This window comes from Alligator mississippiensis, chromosome 4 (assembly GCF_030867095.1).
Source record: "Alligator mississippiensis isolate rAllMis1 chromosome 4, rAllMis1, whole genome shotgun sequence".
Classification (NCBI taxonomy): Eukaryota; Metazoa; Chordata; order Crocodylia; family Alligatoridae; genus Alligator; species Alligator mississippiensis.
This window is the reverse complement of record NC_081827.1, coordinates 169,930,096-169,955,035: the sequence shown is the minus strand read 5'-3', so window position 1 is coordinate 169,955,035 and position 24,940 is coordinate 169,930,096. Positions and strand designations below refer to the sequence as shown.

The 24,940-nt window shown below is 50.8% G+C and overlaps 1 protein-coding gene across 1 annotated transcript in view; it reads right to left on the bottom strand.

Moving 5' to 3' along the window:
* LOC102569271 (alpha-2-macroglobulin-like protein 1) overlaps nucleotides 1-24,940 on the bottom strand; it is a 43,546-nt gene that overhangs the window by 14,828 nt on the left and 3,778 nt on the right. The window contains 13 exon segments of the mRNA XM_059726256.1: nucleotides 4,011-4,160; nucleotides 4,854-4,999; nucleotides 5,148-5,211; nucleotides 5,838-6,068; nucleotides 6,843-7,007; nucleotides 7,183-7,292; nucleotides 9,019-9,133; nucleotides 10,154-10,271; nucleotides 11,857-11,941; nucleotides 12,608-12,761; nucleotides 13,571-13,617; nucleotides 19,976-20,138; nucleotides 20,952-21,141. Of these exon segments, the coding sequence (XP_059582239.1) occupies nucleotides 4,011-4,160; nucleotides 4,854-4,999; nucleotides 5,148-5,211; nucleotides 5,838-6,068; nucleotides 6,843-7,007; nucleotides 7,183-7,292; nucleotides 9,019-9,133; nucleotides 10,154-10,271; nucleotides 11,857-11,941; nucleotides 12,608-12,761; nucleotides 13,571-13,617; nucleotides 19,976-20,138; nucleotides 20,952-21,141 (1,738 nt within the window).

Genomic DNA, 24,940 nt, shown 5'->3' with positions numbered 1-24,940 from the left:
GGTGGGATGTTGCCCCTGGGATGCCAGCAGCTTTCAGCATATGGGAGTCAGCGAAGCCCTAAAAAAGGCACAAGGGCAGATCTAGGGGGGAGTTGGAGGTGCTGTCTCACCCCCATCTCTGATTCCTGCTCTACTCAGAGTTTAAAACAAACCGCCAGGCAAGCACAGCTGCATTTCTTTTCAGGTGGAATAAAGAGAATCAATTGACTTCATGGCACATTATTATCTACTTGATTTCTGTCAAGCTCTTCACTCCATAGGTGTTACCTGTGGCAGAAAGCCACCTTTGTCTCTTCCCAAAGTCTCTGCTCTGTGACAATTTGATAAGGATGGGTCCAGCAGAGAGACACATCCTTACCCTATCTCTTCAGGTAACCTGAGCTGGATACATTCCTGAGGGAGGGGGGAAACCTGCTCTCTCTGCCTACCTGACTAGTATCACATACCTGAGTGAGGGGCTTCCTTCCTGGTGGGCTAGAGTCTGCCCGGCAACTAGTGATGTATTTCAAATTGGTTGGCTGACAGCCAAAAGGTGCTGACCTCCATTGGACCAGGTAAATGAGGTCACAAGGACTATATAAGTTAAGGACTGCCAGGAGGAGGGGGCAGCAGCCATGAGGGATACTCAGGAACAAAGAAGAGCTGTACCATCTGAAACTTGCTCTATCTCTCAAAACTCATGATCAAGGAACTGCCCGCCTCCAGAGGGATTCTCCATCTGCCTCTGGATGATACTTGTGAGTAAGCTAACTGAGATCCAACTAGGTATATAGCTTGCAGTAACTCAGATGTGAGATCAAAGGCTACTCCAGCTACAGGAGTTTGCTTTATGGGATTTCTCTGATATTGCTCTACCCTGTACCCTATTCTAACCCTACCCTCTCTAACCAATAAAGTTCTCCTTTGTACCTAGTGTGGGAGACTTATTGCGGGGTGGGTTTAATTATGCCCAGGAGGCCCGTTGGGTCTGTGGACTAAGGGAGACTATCCTTTTTGACCCCCAACTTGGGGAAGTGCCCCAAGTTCTTGTACTGGGTTGAGTACGCATAGGACTATTAGGCCTGTGTTTCCCCAGGGACACAGGACCCAGACAGTCCCTTCTCAGGGTGGCGGCAGCAGTTGGGCTCAGAAGGGGGTCTGCCAGGGCTTAGGCGCCCCTGGAGAGATACGTGGAGTCTGGAAGGTGGACGGGCGTAATGAGGTGGGAGGCTCAATGCAGGAGCTCCCTCTACTGGCCCGCCACATGAAAGAGAATCAATTGACTTCATGTCTCATTATTATTTACTTGATTTCTGCCAAGCTCTTCACTTCATAGGTGTTATCAACCCTATGGTGCGGGGGGTGGGGGGGGGACTGCTTGGGAGGGATGTTGAGGGGAAGGGGCTCTCAGGGGCTGTGAGGGACTGGATGGGGAGGATCATGGGCACCAAGGCGCTTTTGGGAGGAGGGGGCTTATGGGGTACAGGGCTGTGGGGTGAAGAGGAGCTGGGGCATTATGGGGATGGAGTGGTTTGAGGGGTAGATGGTTTGGGTCTGAGGAGGGTAGTGGGGTCTATGGGGGTAAAATGAGGTGTGAAAAGAGTTGGGACTAAGAGGGGTGAGGGGGACCAAGGATTGTGAGGGGCTCCAGTGAGGTTTGAATGCACTGAAGGGCAGGGAAGGGTTCAGCAGGGTGTGAGGGGGATGGTAAGGGTCAGGGGCCTGGGACATGTTGGAGAGGAGCCTGTGCAGGGTGCAGTGGGTTCATGGGGGCTGTGACGGTCAGGGGGATGGTGGAATCTGATGGGGTTGGGGCAGGATAGCATGGGGCTGAGAATGGGGATATGTGGGATAACAGGGGGCAGAGATGGCAGGGGTAATGCAGGGAGAGCAGTGAGGGGCACTGGGTGGAGTGCCTGAGGGACTTGTGTGGGGTGTAGGGAGCAGTTCTGTCCCTGACCAGGTTGGGGGGTAACAGCTGCCCTCTCCTGGCACCAGATGCCATTCCCCTACAGACTCAGGTGTGTTTGTTTTTGCTGGGATCATAGACTGACTAACACGGTCTCTGGCATATTAGCAAAGCTTTGACTTTCTTTTTATTTTGAGAAAAAATTATGTTGTACTGTGGGACAATGTACCACATTGCTTGCACCCCCTCTTTCTCAGAATCCTGCATCTGCCCATGGCTAGGTGTGCCCCATACCTGAAACAAGCTGTAGACATCAGAATAGGTCTGGAGAGAAGGAAGTTGAAATCCAAATGGTGGCAGTGGCGGTGGCTGTAGCGGTGGCAGTAATGGTGGCCATGGCCGTACTATCATACGTCCAGATAAGTCGATTTCAGGAAGAGGAAATGGACCTGCTGGATGATTTTCAAAGTTAACTGCTCTTTTACTAGTTTGTCTCCGGTTGCCCTGACGGCCAAAAGATGAATCTATGGGACCTGTCATGTATGGCTGCCAAAATCGTCCTGGACAGCACGAGTCAGGATCTTGAGTCTTGTAGGGATAGCTTCCTTTTGAGAAATGTGGGAGCAAGTTATAGACCTAAAAGCAAACACAGACAAGGTCAGGCAAAAATCTGAGGCACAAGCATCCGAGCACCCCTCTCCAACCCTTCTTTCTATATATTACCCAAGTAACCTCCCCTGTTACTGCAGGCCTACCTGCATCAGAATCAGCTACTAGCTCCATTCCCTGCATGGGCATCCTCATGACCTGTCCTCCCCCGCCCCCACTACCAGCTCTCACTTGAGGACTGGGATTTATCCTTTTTGAAAGCACTGGAAGAAGGGGGTGGGGATACATATAGGAAGCAGAGGCTTTCTCAGGAAATGGTTTGTAGCTACCACAGGGGCTAACCCCAGGGACCCCAGCAGAGCAACACTGTGGCTCTAGCCCTTATTCATTGAGTCTTGTGTCTAGTGGTGCACTGATAGAGATTTTTGGGGGCCAATACCTATAACCAAAATTAAGGAGGCATATTGGCCAATACCTATTGGATATCCGATACTTCTGCCTCCAGGTGGTAAGTCCAGGGTGGTGGAAGGGGAGGGGGGAGAAAGGGGGCATGGTGGGGGCAGATCAATGCCCCCCATGGTAAGGAAGGGGGCAGGCGCTGCCCAGGGGGGTGTGGGGCAGAGCCGCGGCTCATGGGGTAGGGGCGGCTCTCGCCACTGCTTGCACACTGGGGCGGTGGGGAAATGTACCCCCAGATCTGCACGGTGTGGGGTGTATTGCAGCTGTGGGGTGTAGCTGGAGCCAGAGCTGGTGCTGTGCAGGGCTTTTCTTGCTGGGGGCTGGGCTCGGAGTGGGCTTCAACGGCACTGGGAGGAAGCTAAAGCCACCCCAAATTTTGCTGCAGTTCTGCTCTCAGCCCTGAACTGCCGCCGACCTCCTGCTGCAGCCCCGGGTTTGCCTGGCACTTGGGTGGAGCTGGGCCATTCAGCTGGGGCTGTGGCGGGTGGTGGGGTGGGGCTGGGAGTGGAGCTGTGGCAAGATCTGGGGTGGCTGTAGCTTCCTTGCAGCGCTGCCGGAGCTTGCTTCAACCCAGCCCCCAACGGCTCTGTCCCATGTCCCTCCCTGCCCCCCATGGGCAGTGCCTACCCCTGCCCCCTCCCTCACTGTGGGGGGCGTTGCTTTGCCCCCCACGCTTCTTCCCTCCCCCATCCCCTTCCGACTTACCAGCTGGAGGCAGCTCTCCACGCTGCCAGCTCTGCTTTGTGCTGTGCTGTGCTGGGGCTGCGTGCAGCATGGGCAATTATTGGCCAAACTATTGGCCCCATTGGGCCGATATCCAATATAGAAAATTTTCTTCATATCGGTACCGATCTGATATCAGACTGATGTATCGGTGCACCTCTAGTTGTGTCCTTTCTCACAAGAGTCGTGAGGCTGAACCTGCTGTGGGCAGAGCCATCATGCCCCGGATGGCAGGTATTAGTGCTGGGCTCTGCCATTCCCTATCCTTGCCATGGTACAGCAGAAGGAGGCCTTCTGCCACAGTGCTCCTCGCCAGCTGGGTTGGACTTACCGTGTCAACACTGAGCTCAGCCTCGGGCTTCATGAGCAGCACACTCTGATCCACGGCCCGGACAGCGCACAGAGAGCCAGGGGAGGCCTGTACCTGGAGGTGGAGCTCGGAGCCTGGCAGGGCCCTGTCCTGCGAGAACGCCAGCTTCACCTGAGGAGGGCACGAGGGTATGAGGTGGGGACTGACAGGGACAGAGGATGCCCTGCCCATGCCCAGGGAGGGAGGAGGCAGTGCCAGGCAAGGGCAGACATGGAGGCAAGCTTATGGCACTCGGGGCCGCAGGCTCCACATCTCACTGGCTGGTGGGCTGGGGTCTTGGGAATCAGTGCTGGGGTAGGGGAGAGGACAAGATATGTGCATTTGGCATTTCCTTCAGGAAGCTACCACAGCAGACACCACAGGGTGTGAGGGGAGGGCAGAAGAAGGGCGCGGGGACAGGTGCATCAGGTGAGAGCCGAGAGGAGAGACATCTCCCAAATGCATGAGGAGACAGTCCCACAAGGGCAGATGTGATATCTGCAGACAGTGAGGGTCTCCTTGACCCCAGATGTCTCTAGCCAATTGACTGGGTCTTTGGGAGACAGTGGTGGGGCAATGAAGGGGATGAGACTGCTCAGGTCCATTTAGTATCATCATAGGATGGCTCACAAAGCTGCAGTTATTGACAGACACTCTGCGGTGCAGGAAGAGCAGAGGGAGGTGCAGGGGCATTGGGCTGGCACAAGACAGAGGCAGGGAGGGGCTGAGGCACCAGTGATAAACCTCTGCCGGGTTCTCAGTCAGAGCAGGGGGCAATTCCTTGGCTTCCCCTAAAAGCAGCTCTGGCCCAAGCCCTGTGCTCACCTTGTTCGGGAAGCACTTGGTCATGTGAAGCTCATTGCTATCGGCAGCCATCTCTCCACTGGGCAGCGCTGTATAACCCAGCACCTTGGCAGAGGGTGCCAGCTCAGCCCCAACAGGCAGCTCAATGGAGAAGGAGCCCTTCAGCTCTGGGCCAATGGAGACACATGGGAGAAGTGAGGCCCTGGCACAGACTGCAGAGCTCCCTCCTGCAAATAAATTATTAATCCCACAGCCCCCCCCCCAGTGCCTTGGGTGCAGGGCCCTTGCTGCACACACCCATCCCTCAGCACTTACCAGCCCCCTCTCCAAAGTCTAGTCCTTGCCACAGGCTCCTTATGATGGCTCCCTTGGCCACAACCTGTGGAGGAGATAGGAGTCACTCCTCCTATATGGAAGGCCTGACAAATGGCATGATGTAGGGAGGGCCAGATCCAAGGCAGGATGCAGTTTCTCTACCCATCGGGCAAGGCACAGATGATGGGGGAGGACATTTGGGCACCAACAGGTTGGGGCGGGAGTGAAACTGGTGTCCCATTGCAGGAGAAGGCCCTGAATCTCATTGTTGCCACCCCAACCATTCCCAGTGGTTGGTCAAGCCTGCAGGAGTGTAGCTAAGGCAAAGGGCCCCATACCAGTTTCTGAATGAGTGCAAGTTCAAATGAATAGCAGAATCTGTAATTTAGGTTAAGCAAAAGATCTTGCAGGGAACAGACCACAGGAAGGCCCTGCAATAAGTAACCCAAGGATGCCAACCTGTAGTTTTAGCACGAGGATGTTGGCAAATGCACAGACTGATGCAGCCAAGTGCAAGAAATGCAGCTTTGCTCTATAGTGAGAACACCGCCATTATGCTTCGTAGTAAGCCTATCAAATTGCCAAGCACTGAGGGCGTCAGGCTTCAGGTCTCACTGGCTGATGAACAGGGGCTTGGGAATCCATGTTGCGGCAAGGAAAAGCATAAGAGAAGCCGAGGATGGGGCTCACCAGGAAGTAGAAATCCAGGCTCTTGGTCTCAGCCCCCAGGGCCTTCCTGGCAATGACGTACTCCACTTGAAGCTGTTGGGTCTGGTCGCAGGGCAGCACCTCTCCTTGTGCATGGATCTTCAGGAAACTCTTGCTCTCCGAGTAAAAGGGCTCCAGGAAATGGTAGGCATCTATGTAATGGGGAGAGACTCTTCCAAGCACATAACTGTGATCCACCTCTTTGAACTGCCCCTGGGGGAATACAGAGACAACTGAGGATCTCAGGAATCAACAAAGTGTGCGACATAGGACAAGAGTGCCATAGGCTTGGAGGATGCAGGTTGAGTTCATCCTTAATTCCTCGACCCTGTGTCCATGAGAGGGACAAGGGCAGTCCCAGCAGCTAGAATGGGGCAGCTGCCCCTCAGCAGCTGGGTGCCCATGACCCAGATGATCTATCATACTGCCTCAAAGCAGGCAGGCACTCAGCTCAGGCTCTTGTCTCCAATTGTAGCTGGTTGATGCCAGAGGATGGTGCAGCCTCTGCCTGCCTATGGTCAGTTCTGCAGTGATGACCCCTGGGTGTGATTTATTCCCTGTCCCCATGATGTGAGTGCTGCAGAAAATATCCTGCCATCCCTGAGCATCCCTGACTCCCAGGCAGAGGTGCAGGGTCTATAATAAATGATAACCAAGGCTTGATAGCAGGTGCTCCCTCTACTGCCTAGTGGGACAAGACTTCCTCACCTCCCTGATTCTTGTGTCCAGCTCTATAAAGGGCCACCCTCTTGTTTGAGTCCATGACCTGAGCAATAGTTTATTTTAAAAGCCTTTGTTTCCAATGCTGCACTTCTGTCCTGCCTGCTGCAGCTAATGGATTTCCCCTCTCACAAGGGCTCTTCTTTGATACAAAGAACCTCCTGGGCTTTGCCACTGAGCCAGGTAGTGGTTTACTTGCCAGCTGGGGTAGCCCAAAAGGGGGTTGAGATAATGGAGGACAGATTCCCTTGGATGCCCATCGCTTACCCTTAGAGCAACTGTCCCAGTCCAGCTGGACGAGTCCAGCTCAAAGGAGGCTCTCCCAGATTCATCTGTCACAAATGTCTTGTTCTCTGTCCTTCCCCCATGGGTAACAAAGAGATGAAGCTTTTCATTCTTCATTGGAGAGCCATCTGTCACCTTCAGGAGCATCTAAGCCAGAAGGGAAATGGGTGATGTATGACTCTAGGGTGCATTCATGGAGGAAGGGCAAGACTGGAGGAGTTGCTGCAAGGGGACAGGGCTAAGGGGTATGATGTGAGGGCATAGAAGTATAATGGCAGGATATTTTGGGGTGAGCAGTGAGGGGTGCTGATGACCCCATTACCTTGCCGACAAAGGGGATTCCAGGTTTGTACAAAGTGTCAGCATTCTCAAAGGTCACCGAGGCAATGTCAGGCACAATCCCGCAGCTCTTGGTCACATTGCGCTCTACCCCTGGTGGTAAAGGAGGGGCTGGGAGTCAGAGCCGGGTGAAGGCTTTGTCCCAGATTTCTCTCCCAGAAGCTGGGTTCCTATCTCTAGCTCTGGATTGGAGGGCTCCATTTGGGAAAGAATTGGAGAGGTCTAAATGTGGGCAGAGAATCATTTTCCCTGGGAAACTGGAGACTAGAAACTGAAGCCCTATCCCTGGGATATAATCCCAACGGGCCATTTGACATATCCCAGCAGAGCACCTTCTCATGGTGTGCAGCACCTTTCCTCACCCTAGGACTCTTCCCTGAGCAGCCCTAGCCCTCACTCTCTAGCTCTCTCAGCCCTGGATGCCCTATTTCCTGAAGAAGGCAGTGTCAGATGTTCAAGTTCCCCACAGCTCTTCTGCACTGCTCTCTTCCACCATTTAGCCACTTGGTCCCTGATGTGAGCACCTGATAGCTAACATTTTTGGCCCAACACTTATCTGACCCCTTTGGAAGCCAGAGATCTCATGGATGAAATGATGGGTTTTTTTATTGTAGCTGTGTTGGTCTAAGGACATAGGCAGACAAGTTTGTTTGAGTAGATGTGATATCGCTTATTAGACCAACTGAGTAGCTGGAAAAAAAATTCTTGGCAAGCTTTCGGGCGTAGTCACCCTTCTTCAGGCATGGGGAGTCTCTGCTGTTCTGAGACTCCAAGAAATGAAAGAAGCTAAAAGTGTGGCAGGATGTCAGTAAGAATGTAAATAGGTAGAATTAGAAAGACAAAAGGTGAGGCAGAGAGGTGAAACAGAGGAGGGAGTGGAAGGGAGAAGACAGCAGGGAAAAGAAGACTGAAAGGAGACAGTGCAGTGATAAAGTACATAGAAAAGAGGCTGTCAGGCAGGTACCTGGTGAATCAGATGTCAGGCAGGTTGCAATGTGTCATAAAACCAATGTCTATATTGAGTCCATGAAAGCTTGCCAAGAATTGTTTTTCCAACTATTCAGTTGATCTACTAAAATATATCACATCTACTCAAAGAACCTTTCCTGCCATTGATGAAATGTACATTTACTTTGGGGCCTTATGAAGCAGCGGCAGCTACAGTGTATTGATGCCACTACCACATGCATGGAGGCAGTCACTCAGGAGCAAGGACAAGGATGGGTGCCTTGCCTGAGGCTCTGAGAGCAAAGCCAAAACCAGAGATGCTGAACCTCTGATGAACATTATTGTAATCAGAAGCTGAGAGGTCCATGGTCAGTTTAGTTTTAGTATAATGATGGAGCTGCTTGGCTGTAGTAGTAATGACAGGAATCGTGGATCATAGCTCATATCCGCTAGGCTCCTGAGACGGAACAAGCAACCCCATTATTGGGTGGAACAGCAGAGGACAGCACCTGGGCCTGACTATCCCCTGTGCAGGCAAATCCCTTTCAGATCCTGGCTGGGAGCAGCAGCTGCCTGAAGCAGGGAACCTGCTGAGGAACCTGACATCATTTGGGCATGTTTTTGAGCAGAACTCTGTCTCTGAGCTAGAAGTTATGCTTTCATGTGTGCAAAAGAGACCCTTCTACCTAGCTGCTACATGCTGTATGCTGGGTGTGCCAGTACACGAGGCCATGAGTGCATGTGAGTATGAGCATGCATATGTAGGCATGTGTTGATGAATGCTCAAGAGCATGCACACACTTGCATGTGTCAATACGTACACACATGTATCTGTATGTAGATGTGCCCCAGAGTATATATTTGGTCCTACCTGTCCCTTCCTCTGTCAGTGATGCTGTGGCCTGGAGGTTCATTTCATATCCAAAGGAAGATGGGTTAAAATGGGACATTGACACCTTCTTGGAAAAGCATCCATTCTTCTCAGTCTAGAGGAGAGAATTACCAATGCCGTAGCCAGGTCCCACTGGTCACAGCTTAACACATCAAATTGGACTCTGCCTGGCACTGCTTGGAGAGGCAACAAGAAACCCTGGCTTTTGAAAACAGTGGTAGGAGATGCTCCCCTCTGGAGGTTAGTCCTGCTGCCGACATCCCAGCATGGTGCTGGAGCTGCAGTCTCTTTGGTGAGACAGAAAACCTGGCCATGTGGTTCTGTGACATCTCGTGGCGCACTTCACCCTCAGCATGGGGGCAGCCCCAGCCAATTCCAATCTGTGTCCTTGTTTGTCCTGACACTTTCAGTGGGAATCTACCTTTCCATCTCCCTTTCCTCAGGACTGTGCTGCTGTTCACTGTTAAACAGCTTCTGGATCGTCCCCCACCATTGTACATGATGAACTCTAGGGGTTCCCGGGTGTGGGCCACTCAAGATTCAAATGAATGGCTGAATGAGGACCTTAGTCGGCAGAGGGTTTATAAATGATGGGAGGAAGATGGATCGCAGAACAATTTACATCAGGGTTGTCCAAAGGGCAGCCTGTGGGTCACAAACTGTCTGCAAAGGCTTATAATGTAGCCCATGGGGGTGGTGGCATGGCTGTCGGAGCCACTATATTACCAGAGCTGGGGAATCCAGGAAGTGAATGCTGCTGATGCTCACCCTCATCTCCCCTTGCCCACCCCCAACTTTGGGTTGTCAGTGCCTACTGGTGACTCGAATCAGTGCTGGGGTAAAAAGCAGGGAGGACCATCGTTCATGTTCACTCCCTGGGTTCCAGAGCCATGCTAATGTAGTGGCTACAGCAGTGCTCTGACAAGCCACCAGCTCCCCCCTGGAGGTGGTTCGTGAGAAGCCCGTGGTTTGGATCTGGTGTTCAGGGCTGAAGAAATTGGATGGCCCTGATATGCATCATTAGCATTGTCATCAATGCAAGTCACAATGCCCCTTCAGTTCAGCCGAGCAGAAATATCCCACAGGCGTTTCTCTCCTTCCCAGTTGCACTCACCTGGCCAGTAAACTCCATGCACAATGGTTGGAGTTCATTATGACTAAACCGGAAAGGCCAGGCTTTTCGACACACGCTGATCTTGACAGTCCCCTGGACAGGCCTCCCGTAGGTGTATCTGCGTAGTAGAGTTAAGAGGTCAACAAGAGAGGAAGAGTGATGCTTGCCCACTCTGCCTTTCTGGGGTGAGTGGTATTGCAGGGGTGTTGGGCCTGGGCAGACACCCACGCCCGACCTCAAACCTCCCTGATGTGGCTGATTTTGTACCTACCGGCCACACACTCGCACTTCTAATGTCTCCTTCAGCACTGTCACCACAGGGGGCAACTCAAGGGTCACTTCAAACTTGGGCAGCACTGTGGGGAGAAAAGAAGCCACTGATACAGGGGTCACAGCTCCCTGCCCACTGCTCCCAGCCAGGCTGCCCTTGGACAGAACTGGCTACCCTGTGCCTTGGGGCTTGCAGAGTGGGCAGGAGACTGAGCTGAAATGGGGTCTGTGAGGAGCAGGGGGACAATGGAGGGTGACATGGCAGAGCAGCCCCTTTAGGCCAGGGCTTGTGGCCTGAGGAAGAAGCTGCTGCTTAGTCCAGCACAGAACATCTCCACATCAGCCAGCCCTGGAGAGCAGCTGGAAAGGGCACAAGGGCAGGAGACCTTGGCCCTGAAGGGCACAGGAAGGTGGGGGTATCTTGAGACAGCATATCTAGGCTGTCAAGTGAGTGTGAAGTTGTGTGGTGCTTGGGGGTCCCAAGAGAGTGTGCATTGGCTCTGAGGGGAGCACGGTGATGACAGGTGATGAGCATGGTGATGAGCTCACTGCAAGCTGGTTTCTAGAGCCTTGTAAGAGTGTGAGATGTTTTGGGGGCAGGGAAGCAGTGCCTCTGGGGCCCAAGGAGGAGCCTGGAGTTGGAGGCAGCTGGGGGCCACATCTGACCCTGGCCCACAGGTCCAGAGGATGAGGGTGTTGACAGAAGCTGAATGGACTGGGAGGCTGGATCCCCCGCAGCCAGGATGCGGTGCTGTTTTGGCCCAACACTTATCTGACCCCTTTAGAAGCCAGAGGTCTCATGGATGAAATGTACATTTACTTTGGGGCCTTATGAAGCAGCTGCAGCTACAGTGTAGGATGCCACTGCCACCTGAATGGAGGCAGTCTCTCAGGAGCAAGGACACAGGGATGGGTTCCTTGCTTGAGGCTCTGAGAGCAAAGCCAAACCCAGAAATGTTGAACCTCTGGTGAACATTATTGTAACTAGAAGCTGAGATGTCCATGGTCAGTTTAGTTTCAGTGTAATGATGGAGCTGCTTGGCGGTAGTAGTAAAAATAGCAATCGTGGACCATAGCTCATGTCTGACGGGGCAAGCATCCCGTTGTAGTACCCCATTACTGGGTGGAACAAACCAGAGGATGGCACCTGGGCCTGACTATCCCCTGGGCAGGCAAATCCCTTTCAAATCCTGGCTGGAAGCAGCAGCTGCCTGAAGCAGGGAAGCTGCTGAGGAGCCTAACATCATTTGGGCATGTTTTTCAACACGATGGGCCCTTGCAGAAACCCTGTCTCTGAGCTAGAAGTTATACTTTCATGCGTGCAAGAGACAGTTCTACCTTTCTGGGGTGAGTGGTATTGCAGGGGTGTTGGGCCTGGGCAGACACCCACGCCCGACCTCAAACCTCCCTGATGTGGCTGATTTTGTACCTACCGGCCACACACTCGCACTTCTAACGTCTCCTTCAGCACTGTCACCACAGGGGGCAACTCAAGGGTCACTTCAAACTTGGGCAGCACTGTGGGGAGAAAAGAAGCCACTGATACAGGGGTCACCGCTCCCAGCATAGGAGCTTCAGTGCCAGGCCTGTGGCATTGGAGCTTCTCACCATTTCTTCCTGGGTCTACCTTAATCTTTGCCCACTCTTACCAGTTCTCCCTGGGCCCCAGTAGCACTGATACCACATTGGCCCCCGCATTGGGAAATCTGCCTGCTTTGCCCACTGCTCCCAGCCAGGCTGCCCTTGATCAGAACTGGCTACTCTGTGCCTTGCGGCTTGCCGAGCGGGCAGGTGATGAGCTCACTGCAAGCTGGTTTCTAGAGCCTTGTAAGAGTGTGAGATGTTTTGGGGGCAGGGAAGCAGTGCCTCTGGGGCCCAAGGAGGAGCCTGGAGTTGGAGGCAGCTGGGGGCCACGTCTGACCCTGGCCCACAGGTCCAGAGGATGAGGGTGTTGACAGAAGCTGAATGGACTGGGAGGCTGGATCCCCCGCAGCCAGGATGCGGTGCTGTTGGGATGATATTTGTGGGGCGGTGGTGGGTGGCTCTGGGGAATTCTGGGATCAGGCTCCCAGAGACCCTCTGAAGGGACACAGATAAATGGCCCACCAACAGTTTTACGGACTGTACTGCTGCTCCTCCACCAGAGACACAGCCTCTGTTACTGTGCTGGGTCCCCCTGCTCACCGTATTCCTCCACGCTGAAGGAGTGCTTAGTGCCCTCCACATCGATGGAGTACGTCCCCAAGGCCGGCTCTGCAGACAGAGGGAGGGACAGGTCCACGATGCCCTGCTGGGGGGCCACATCTCGCCACTGAGCGATCCGGTTCCCATTGGGATCCTGAACATGCAGATACACTTGAGTTAGCCACTCTCACCCACAGAAAGGCTCTGGGGTTTCCCCTCAAAGTGAGCCTAGTACCGGGGCTAGTGCCTGGGTCCACCACTCAAGACACTCAAGGCCTTCTCTGTTTACCCTGAAGAGAATCAAACCTCAGCAAGTGCCCGCCCTGCCCAGACAGCACCATTGCTTAGGTTGGGAATAGTTAACCCAGGCTAGCTAGGGAAGACCCATCTCTAGCCTCGAGAAAGCTGAAGAAACAAAATGGAGCAGATGTTCCTGCCCTGACCCTGGAGATGGACTAGGACCCTGGAGGATTTTCCAGCTCCAATTGAGGTCTTTGTGGGTAGTGTTCACTGTCCCCCTCTGCCCATGAAACTTTCCCAATCTTCCTGTCTCCCCTCTCTTGGCACTATCAGGGATCCTCCTACCCTCGTCCATGCCATTCTCCACGCTGCTCACCCAAGTCCCCCATCCTGCTGCTTGCAACACTGGCCTGCTCAAGGTGGTGGCTGACCTGGAGTACAAGGGCTGGAAATACTCAGGATGAGTGGCCCAGGTAGGGGCGCAAGCAGGGCCAAACCCGCTTGCATCCAAATCAGATAAAGCCCCAGACTGTACAGATTAACAACCCATGAGGCTGATTCCAGATGTGCCCGCTGTTCTGGGACCCTTTACCCTTCCCCGAATAGGGCAGAGGGGCTGGCTTGGCGGGATGTTGTGGTGAGAGCCCAGATACTCTAAGCTCCCAAGACTGAATACCCCCTTGCTGCTTTCCAGAGAGCCAGGCCGGAGAGGGATAGACTGACCTGCAGGGTCACCAGGGGCACCTGCAAAACAAACAGACATAAGACAGCTCGTTAGAGGGAGGGGAACTGCTAGCTGCCCAGGGGTCTGCCTGGGACCTCATCGGGCTTGGGTGTTTACAAGAGAATGGGGGAGGAACCGTGGCAAGCAGTGAGGGTGACTGAGAGAGCAGTGACATGAAGGCAAGATGGCAGGCAAGTCAGAGCTGGCACAGCAAAGCTGGATGTCTCGCCCTCATGGAGCACAGCTGGATGGTGAGTGCCCAGCACCACCCTCATGCAGCTACGCTCCTTCTGGCTTAGTGGAAGGAAGCACAGAACAAACACGGCCCGTCTCAGTACGGCACTCATCCCATGCTGCAATCCTATGGTGAAGATACAAGGGGCGTTTTTTCCGGGTCTTCATAGTTTCATAGATGTTAGGGTCGGAAGGGACTTATTAATTAGATCATCAAGTCCAACCCCCTGCCTTGGGCAGGAATGAATGCTGGGGTCAGATGACCCCAGCCAGGTGTCTGTCCAATCTCCTTTTAAATACCTCCAAGGAAGGGGACATCACCACTTCCTTTGAAAGTGTATTCAATATTTCATAGATTTCATAGACATTCAGGCTGGAAGGGACCCCGAAGGATCTTCAAGTCCAGCCCCCTGCGCCAGGGGCAGGAAGTCAGCAGGGATCCCAGCAAGATAAGCATCCAAATGTGCCTTGAAGGTGTTCAAGGTGGGTGCTTGAACCACCTCTGGCGGCAGTCTATTCCAAACCTTGGGGGCTCGGACAGTAAAGAAGTTCTTCCTTATGTCCAGCCTGAACTGGTCACGGTGGAGTTTGTGACCGTTTGATCTTGTCATCCCTTGGGGCGCTCTGGTGAACAGACATTCCCCAGATCCTGATGAATACCCCTGATAAACTTATAGGTGGCCAGTAGATCACCCCTGAGCCTGCACTTTTCCAGGCTGAAGAGTCCCATGGCTCTCAGCCTCTCATCATAAGGTCTGTTTTCCTGACCTCTGATCATGCGCATGGCTCTCCTCTGCACTCTCTTTTGGCAACCCTCTCTGTAAAGAATTTTCTTGTGATGTCCAATCTGAATTTTCTCTCTTCCAGTTTGTGGCCATTATTTCTAGTTACACCGACAGGCACCCTGGTAAACGCTGTGTCCCCTATTTCTTGCTGGCCCCCACAATGAGTTTTTAGGTGGCCACGAGATCATCTCTCAGCCTCCTCTTGCAGAGGCTGAAGAGGTTCAGGTCTCCCAATGGGTCCACTTAGGGTTTTTTCTGTAGGCCTTAACCCAGATGGGTGGCTCTTCTCTGAACCCTCTCCAGGCCATCCACATCCCTCTTGAAGTGCGGTGCCCAAAACTGGACACAGTACTTCAGCCGTGGCCTGACCAATGCTGCATAGAGAGGAAGTATCACCTCTCTAGACCTGTTTTTGATGCACGTACTTATGCAAGAAAGGGTGCAGTTAGCTTTACTTATTACCTCATCACACTGGTGACTCATGTTGATTTTGGAGTCGACTACTATTCTGAGATCCCTTCCCGCAGTTGTGCTAGTACCTGCTAGGCTATAGGAGTGTTGATGATTCTTCCTCCCCAGGTTTAACACATGACACTTATCCTTGTTAAACTGCATCCTATTCTGTTTGGCCCATTTCCCCAGCCTGTCCAAATCAGCTTGGACAGGGTGCTTTCTACTCCCTTGTCCAAGTCACTAATGAAGATATTGAACAGTCCCAGTCCCAGGACAGAGCCTTGGGGGACTCCGCTGCCTACATTTCTCCAGGTAGAAACCGACCCGTCCACCATCACTCTCTGGGTGCGGCCCATAAGCCAATTTTCTACCCACCAGACTGTGTAATAATCTACATTGCAACTGTTTAGTTTATTTATAAGAATTGGGTGTGACACTGTGTCAAAGGCCTTTTTAAAATCTAAGTAAATAACATCTACCTCTATTCCTTCATCCAAGCATTTTGTGACCCAGTCGTAAAATGAAACCAGGTTAGTCAGGCAGGATCTGCCTGCTATGAACCCAAGCTGATTGCCCCTTAGCATTATTTTACCTGCTGGTCACCCCCAAATGCGATCCCTAACAATTTTCTCAAAGGTCTTGCCACAGATAGAGATGAGCCTAACCCGCCTGTAGTTACCTGGTTTCTCCTTTCTCCCTTTGAGAATAGGGACCACATTGGCCCTTTTCCAATCCTCCAGGACCTGTCCTGAGCGCCACAAGTGCTCAAACAGTTGTGGCAGTGGTTCTGCTATGACTCCAGCTAATTCCCTAAGTACCCTAGGATGGAGATCATCAGGGCCTGTTGACTTAAATACATTCAACCCCTCCAGGTGCCCCTTTACTAAGTCAGCACAAACAGTTGGTGGGTTGGTATCTATACCGGGCTTACCTAAAGTCCCAATGGGATGCATATTTGTATTTGTGTCCAGGAACACGGATGCAAAGAAATCATTTAGCAGCTCCGCTTTGGCCATCCTATCTGTTACCAGTTGCCCTAGTTCATCCTGAAGGGACCCTAAGTTACCCTGCACCTTCTTTTTGCTTCCTATGTACTTAAAGAATGACTTTTTGTTATCCTTAACTTTTGCTGCCAGCCTAAGCTCCATTTTGGCTTTGGCTCTCCTCATTGTTTCCCTGCAAGCTTGAGCCAAGCAGGTATACTCCTCCTTGGTAGCAACCCCCTCCTTCCACAGCCTGTAGGCCTCATTTTTCCCCTCCAGGCTCTCCTGGATTTCCCTGCTCCACCAAGAGGGTTTCTTAGCTTTTTTGCCCCCTTTTATGTGTACTGGGATGGTCCTTTTCTGTGCCTGCAGGATTAGTGCCTTGAGAAACGCCTACCCTTCATGGACTCCCATCTCTCCAAGGCTTTCACCAGTCAGTCCCTCCCTAACAAATCTCCTGAGCTTGTTGAAGTTGGCCTTCCTGAAGTCTAGCACTTCCGCTCTACTTGTTATCTTCCCCACCTTTCTCCAGATAGTGAACCCTATCAATAGGTGGTCACTATCCCCTAGATTACCTTGCACCTGCAGATCCTCCACCAAGTCATCCCCTGTGGCCAGTACCAAGTCTAGTAAGGCATTTCCCCTAGTGGGAACACATACCTCCTGCAATAGGTGAAGGTCCTGTAAGGAGGTTAGAAACTTTCGGGAACAGGCAGACCTGGCTGCCTGTTTCTCCCAGCAGATGTCTGGGAACTTAAAGTCACCCATGACGATCAGGTCCTTTGAACTCACCACCTCTGAGAGCTGTCTTGAGGATTCTAGGTCTTACTTGTCCCCCTGATGTGGGGGTCTGTAGTAGAGACTACCAAGTCCCTTTCACCCTGACCCCCTGTAACGTGACCCACAGTACTTCAATTTGCCCTTCTTCCTGGTCCAATTTAACTACGGAAGTTGTATATTGCTCCTTAACATAGAGAGCAATGCCCCCACCTTTTTTTCCCACTGTGTCCTGTCTGTACAGCCTGTAGCCCTCAATGTCCACTGGCCAGTCATGGGTAGGATCCCACCAAGTTTCTGTTAGCCCAACCAGGTTGAATTCTTTATTTGGCTTGAGGGGTTGAAACAGGGTTAGTTAAGGTTAGAGTTAAGGCAGAGTGACACAATTTTCACCGTGAACTTCTGGACTTGCCTGTTTGCTTTTCAATAGACTTGGACATAAAGGAATTGTGGCCCTGGTTGTGCTGTCCAAATTACATTAGCTACACATTTGCAAATTGCTAACACCATATGTGTTGACAAGAAAGTTCTGGTCTTGCTTGGTGTTGAGGTGGTGGTGTTGAGATTTTGGCTTTCCCTGCTGCCTTATCTACAAGTTAGCGATGTTTTGCTTGGGAATTTCCCAAACTTGTAACTTAAACGACCATCTGAACTGAAAGAAACAACTGCTCGGAGCCTGCAGTGGCCAAGATATCCCACTGAGCTGGGTCTTTAAGAAGAATGTGGGATGATCTTGTATTATTTCTATGACTCAGGTACATGACTCAGTTTCCCCACCTTGTTATATGAGATTATACACTGGGATTGAATGGGGTAACTTCTACCATGGGCTGGGTGGGAGGTAAGCATGTGAGGTGTGGGTATCAGCACACAGCTCTGTAGAATGGGCTCTCTGAAGCTGAACAGAAGTATTCACCCAAGCAAAGAACACCTTGTCAAAGACAAAGGAGGACCTAACATGGAGGTTAACATTTAATATTTGGCACACAGAGGCAAGAATCAAGCAGACTCACTGGGGACATGTGGTTGGGACTGCAGCACACCAAGCCAGGTCAGAGCACCCAGCCTGCAGGGCCCCTGCAGGGGGTCAGCCTGCCAGCCCAGGGCTGCTTCCCTTGACTCAACGTGCTGTGGAGGGGCTGGCTGGGGCACAAGGGTACTTCAGTGTGGGACTAGTCAGGAGGCAGCCCCTGCACTGAAGCATCCTCATGTCCCACTCAGCTGGCACAGCATCTACACATGAGCTGCTGTGGAGTTTTTTAGGCTGGAGTAAAATTAGTTTGTCCAGCCTAATTGGGGTGCACATATAGATGCTGAGACATTTACTATGCAGCTAATTAGTCTACTGCACAGTAAATGTCTCATGTAGATCCTCTCAAGGAGGAGCAGAGGAAGAAGAAAAGGAGGTAAACAAAAAAGACTACATCTTTGTTCTTCACATGCAGATACTGTAGTGCGCAGGTTTGTTATTACCCTGAAATAGAATAGTTTTCTGATAGCATACTGTTAGGTTTACAATAATTTGGATTATTAAGAAGTATTAGCTTTACAGCTGAATACAAGGCATGACCTGTGGCCTAGCAATGCAGCTGACCACAAGGCAGAATGATAGCTAGGCCTTTGCTTGTGTCATGTAATCATTTTAACTGTACCAAGCATTTTCTGAGTTAAAAAGTGAATCTGTGTCTGTGTGCTAAAAAAAAAAATCAGCTACAGCAAGAAGTAAGATAAGACAGAGAAACCATTTTTTTGGGTATACTAGCTGTGTCCTTGAGAAGTATCTTCTACTGTGTAAGGTTTTGCTAACATATTATAATGTTACTGTTACTTAACTTTTAGCTTTTAAAAGTGCTAGTTCAGCTTAATAGAAATATGCTGTTACAAAGATTTATAAAACACCGCCCCAAGTATTGCTTTTTGTTAACCATATAGTCTTGCTTTGTTATAAAAAGTATAAAAGATCGCCTCACCCTTGGGGGGGGGGAGGGGGGGGGGCATTTTGCCTTTTGCTGGCTTTATGGTCTTTGCTCGAGCAAATAAACAGCTGTCTTTCTTTACCCGCGTTGTCTGTCAATCAAATTACAGCTAGACAACGGACCTTAGGGAGGTTTCTCCCACCACATACGAAACTCAGTGTTGATCTGCATCCTGTGTTTTCCCTTAAATGTTGACCTCAGGAAGGGCTTATACATAAATACAGAAGAGCAACTCATGTAAGATAATGCTTGCTTTCTAGAGCCCAAAATCTCCAGAAGAAGATAAAGGAAGTGGCAGTGTTACAGTTACATAGGGTTAAATACTTCTGTTTCTGCCTGTGACATTAAATGTATGGTGACATGTCCAAGCTACTTCCCTGGACCATATTCTGGGCCCTGCTAGAAAGTGGCAACTGGTTTGATAATCTCTCCCTACTTCTCCACCACCCATATCTAGGACATCACCTTCTTGTGAGACTGGGAGAGATACACCCAGAAGAGGCTGCAATTGGACAGGGGCTGGAATCCAGCGTGACCCTAGTGACATGGTGGTCTGTCCCCTAGCCCTCTTTTATCCTCTCCTCTGACCTTATGGTGCCCTCCCTCACCACACTGCCCTGGTTCTCACCTTCCTGTTACTGGGAACAAAGTCTTTATCCAAACTGACGATTCGCAAATTCACTGGAAAAGAGCAAATGCAGACACAGGTCAGGCCTAGATTCATTTGTCTGACTGAATTTCCAGTGGGGTTGGGGACAGGCATGAATGGTCTCTCTTCTTGTGAGAGTGGGCACTGCCTGGGGGAGAGTGGTACAGGCTTCCCCGCGCTGTCCTCTGCAAAAACAACATGGCCCTGTCCTGGGGGAAAGTGGAGCTTAGTCTCTGGGGCCCAGCCAGCCTTGGTTTCCCTCCTGAGGATGCCGGAGACGAGACTGATCACAACCCCCTGCCAGGCCTCTCCCATCACTAAGGACTGAGCTGAACTCTGCACTTCAGTTCGTGCAGGTACCACAGGGTGTCAGGGGAGAAAACACTGGGCCCCTCTCCTATTGGGGTTATGTTGAGGCACTGGGGTAGAAGTGAGAGCCCCGCTATCCCTCTCTGGTCCTCCCAGAGGAACCAGCCCACGGAGCCAAGGAGCCCATCTGCAGGGCACAGAACCCACGAGCTCTCCCCAGCAGCTCCTGACTGCTCACATGTCTGTCCAGGCTTGTAGATGGGTTTGTCTGTCTGTACAAAGGTCCCAGGCTCCAGTGCTATTAGGAGCACTTTCTTCCGCTCCGAGAACTTCAGGGAATCTCCTTCGATTGACACATTCAGGTGTGCAACTTCCTTCCACCTGGTGGTTGGGGCTGGCACCTGCCCATAGGGAAGCAGCTATGTGATGGTTGTGATGCAGCCTGGCTTTCACAGAAGGGGCTGGCAGGGGTGCCTGAGGGTCCCTGTGCTAGCCTTTGCTAAGCCACAGGTTACAAGGCATGCAGGCCGCTGGAGAGGTCAGAGTCAGCAGCTCTAATGACAGCAGTAGGGAGCTGAAGGCCAAAGCATGGCCTAGGGCATGGGATAAAGGGGGGTGTTGCTCACTTAAGCCTGACCCCACAATGTGGAACATGTCCCTGATTCCAGGGAGTGGGACTGGACATTGGATGTGGTCTGTCTGGATGGGACAGCAACCCAGCCCCAGAGCAGTTGTGTCCTTGAGTGTGGAGCTGCTGCCACTTTAGCTGTCCCAGAGGCCGGGGATGCTGGGCTCTGGGGAATCTCATATTTCTGAGGTGAAGGAAAACGTTCCCATTAAATATCAGAGCTGGATCTGGAGCCAGGGGCCAGCCATGCAGGCAAGGAACAGATGTACAACTGAGGACAAGGAGGCTGCACTCTTTTCCATTCCCTGCCAACTCTGTGTCGAGTCACTGAGTGTTCAGGCCTGCATGTTATCATGGGAAACTCCTCACAAAGCTGCTATGGGCTGACCTAGGCATTGGGAATTGCTCTGCTGGGAGACAAGAAATGTTGGCTGGATGCCTAATCCCCGATGCTGTTTCTTCCCATTTTCTGAGCCCTCCAGTCCCCTAGGCTGAATCTGGGGTAAAGCTGGAGACCCAGGGGGAAAGACTCTAGCTTTTCCCAATTCCTGAACCTGGGCTGTGCAGCCCTGGGTCTGTGACTCACCGAAGAGAGCGCATTCTCAGTCAGATTGGGCTCCTTGACCTTCTTCTCCAACAGGATGATGTTGCTGGATGGTCTCTCTCTTTCCAGCTGGAGAGTCACCAAGACGGTTTCATTGAGGTTGGCCAAATGGACCCACAACATCCCTTTGTGCAGGTGGTAGAGCTCAGCTGGTATTACCACCACGTAATACCTGGGAGAGAGGAAAGCACAGCGTTCTTTCGACCTGGCGCCTATCTTCTGCGGCTGAAGACATTGCACTACAATGTTGAGTGAGGCTCAACATAGGCTGCAAGATCCCCTTTCCTTCACCCCTCCTACCCCACTGCAACTAGTGCTCAACACTTTTGCTTACTTAGCATGCTGGAACAGAGACCAGCTGGTAGCTGAAAAGTGAGCAGAGACCCACTGTGCAGCGCAGAGGGAAGAGGCTGGGTATTTTCTAGCTCTCTTGAATGCCTGGGTTCTTCACAGAAGAGGTACCAGGTGCCCCCCTCCTCAGTGCTGATACCAGTTTGCCAGGCCATGACGGTACAGCTCACTGTTCTCCAAAAGCAAGAAGGCAAGTGAGCACCAGCAGGGCACCTGGCACCACTGCATTTTCTACTGTTTCTCTTCTTTCCTCTCCCCCTTGCATGCATGTTTGTCATATAGGAAGTAGGACCAGGAGCTTGGTATCACTTTAAAAACCTTCTCTTCTTTCCAGAAGGAGCAGCCCTCACTATATGTACTATGGAGGAGAAGCATGTCAGACAGGGTGATTTCACTGTACAGACTCTGTGCAGCTAAAGGGATGACTGAATTCTCTACATTTTAAATGGCTGAGATGCTTCTCCATTTTCTTTATCTGGTGGGAAAATTGATAAAGATGTTTAATGTTAGTTATTGCCATGGGACAAAGTAAGCCAAGGCCCCAAGACTCAAAACCCTGAGCCATTTTAACTGTACAATGTTATCATGTAATCCTGGATTCTGTAATGTCAGTATTATGTTAACATCTATTCTCTAACTTTCTTCCAGCAAAATGCGCACAAACAATGATCTTCCAACAAAAAGAGCTGGGAACTGAACCCAGGCCTCCTAAGTCCCAAACCCAGCCTTTCCCTGGAGCCTTCCCTCTGCTTCCAGGACTGAGCAGGAGCTGAAGCCGGTTCAGCACCAGGGACTGCGTTCTCAGGACAGGGTGTTACTGACTCCTGAGCAGCCACCCCTGGGCCGTCTGTACTGCCTCCACATATTCCTCCAACCACCACCACATGAACAGACAGACAGACGGGCAGACATGGACAGGGCTTACGGCTTTAGAGAGATCCCAGCTGTGAGATGCAGGAGAAGGAGCAGGCAGGCCAAGGTGGCTGGGGTTCCCATTCTTGGGGGTGCAGGCTGGGAGGTGGATGCACACCTCAGCCTTGCTGGTTCTTTCTTCCTCCCTTTTTCTGACAAGACACCAGTCTGCTCTGGTCTGATATAGTCTCTGCATCAGGAGCTTTGCCTTTAAGCCTGAAGGTAAATAAAGGCTGTGTCAGGTCTCTGACTGGGGGTGGTGGACAGAACTAAGGCAATATTTACCCACAAAACCCCCACCATTACTGGTTTCAAGGCTCCAAATAGCTGGATTTGTGTTGGGTGGTATGGATAGGTATCACTGTGGCTCAGGGAGGAGGTTGGACTAGGTGACCTCTGGAGATCCCTTCCAGCCCTACTTCTCTGTGATTCGATCATAATGGTGGTCGGAAATAGTCAGGTGAGTGCGTGAGGTCTATTACATGAATTATATCTGGCAGAGGGTGCAGCAGACCCTTTTATTTTTCAGCAGTGATGCAGTAGGATGGACAAGGAAAAGGAAGTGGGTGAAGTTTGGCAGCAGTTATTCTGCTATCACAGAGCCAAGAGCAACACCACAGCACCCTGTGTTGCTCATGAGGCTCCTGTTTCCAATGGCTTGTAATGGTGTCAACTTGTTTTCATCTAGGCTGACATTTTTCAGCCTTGGTATCTGCCTCAGACTGAATTTTAGCAGTTTAATTAGAAAGGATGAAGTTATTTGTGAGAACAGGATTAAGCAGGGAAGCACTAGTTACAATCCTCTACTCTAAAGGAAGCTAATCACAATCCTCTACTCTAAAGGTTTCTTTGAAGAGCATGTAGTGCCTTCTGGACTTGGAGCAGCACCCTGAAAATTGGGACAGAGAGGTGCCTATTTTTCTGTGCAATCACTATTTTCACATGCTCAAAAAAGTTTTTGGGGGGACTTCTTCCTGCAGTCCTCAGCACAGCCTGTACACAGCAATTTTGAGTTGGTGACTAGTATTTGCACTTCGGCCACATCCACAGGCTCGTGTATATATCTGTCAGATGGAGCAGAGTTGTTGCGATGATGATATGTTCAGTGCCCTACCTAGACTCCTGGCAGCCTTAGGCAAATTTTTAGTATTGGGACCCAGTTTGCAAGGGGTGATAATAATCAGACTCATTGCAAAAGTCTTTATCACATCTGTGGTATTGATGTCTTTAAATAATTAGTTTTCAATTGATAACATTGCCAGTCCTCTATATGTGCAATACTAAAACTTCTTTTTGCACCTGTAGGTTTTTTTTTCATTTTTGCACCTTTTTCTCCAGGCCCACCTGGTTCGCCCATGGCTATGTCCAGGTCTGATTATGTTCTGTGGACAGAGCAGGAGGCGGCCACTGCTCTTCCCCTTGCTAAATCTTTCTTTTCCAGTCATATTTTTTCCAGGTGACATGACCTTTCCCAACCCCTAGCATTTCATGTCACCCATAAATATGCCTTTTTATCCTGTCTTTGGAGAATAGTCCTTTTTAGCTCACCAGTGAAGAGTGTCTTTATCAGTATCATCTCATATGATGGGGCATAGACACTGAAGTATGAGGTCTAGAGGAAGTCTGCATGTCACGAGAGTTTTGCTCATCCTATGAAGTAGCTGAATGCAATTTTTGCTGGTAAGTCCTACCTCCTAAATCCAGCTTTGCCTTTCCCATAAAAAATGTGTCCTTCACCATGTTCTCTTATCTGACCTTCAGCAGGCATTCTGGTCTTCCTCAACTCTGTACTGTAGTTCTCAGCAGCCCAAGCTATTTGTCTTTCTGGTCTTTCAGGTGAAGCTAGTTTGTCCATCAAAGTTCTGTCATTTCCTGGTTGCCACAGACTAGGGAGGCTCTGTATTTCTGAGATTTCATGTTTCAACTCATGCGGTGACACACGAGGGGTTTGCAGTGTGCCTACTGAGCTGTCTTGAGGTTGATAATTTTTGTGGTGCCTCTTCTAATTTTGTCCTCAAATAAGGGGAGCAGGATATATCCTAAAACAAGGTTGCTTAGATATGTGGGCAGATCTAGGAGTCTGAAAAGGGGCAGGGGGTGCAGTTGGTGTGATGCGGTATAGCATACAACACAGTCTTCTCCAGGTAAAAAGAAACCAAATAGTATATTTTTCTAGGGGCCTAGGGCTTTATTATTCCATTTACGATTTAAGCTAAACCAAATGTAACTTTATTGGATCGTATATTGCTTTGCCACATCATATATTATGTATTGAAAATCATAACAAACTAGGCAAAATAATCAAATGTCTTTTCTTTAGTCCTGTAGTCATCAGAATTGAATGTACATCTCTTTCAGAGTCATAAAACAAAATCAAGCCTTCTTGAGCATCTTGGTAGTGCATCCAGTGCTCCACTGAAAGTTATTTCCACACTTGAGTTAATGTTCATCTGAGTTAACATCTCCATACGCAAGGTAATGCTTTTAGCTAGAGTTAAAAACAGGCTGCAGGGCTAGAACTAGGAGCTACATTACCTGGAGCCATTAATAGACAGCAGAACTGCAGAAGAACTGCTTGATTAGTGTAACATCAAGACTATTAAAAAAGGAGAGAGGGTTGTTAACACCAAGGGAATGAAAAATTGGAAGGAATCAGGATGATTAAAATGAGCAATTAAGTCAAGTATCTCCCTCACTGCTGCCTGAAT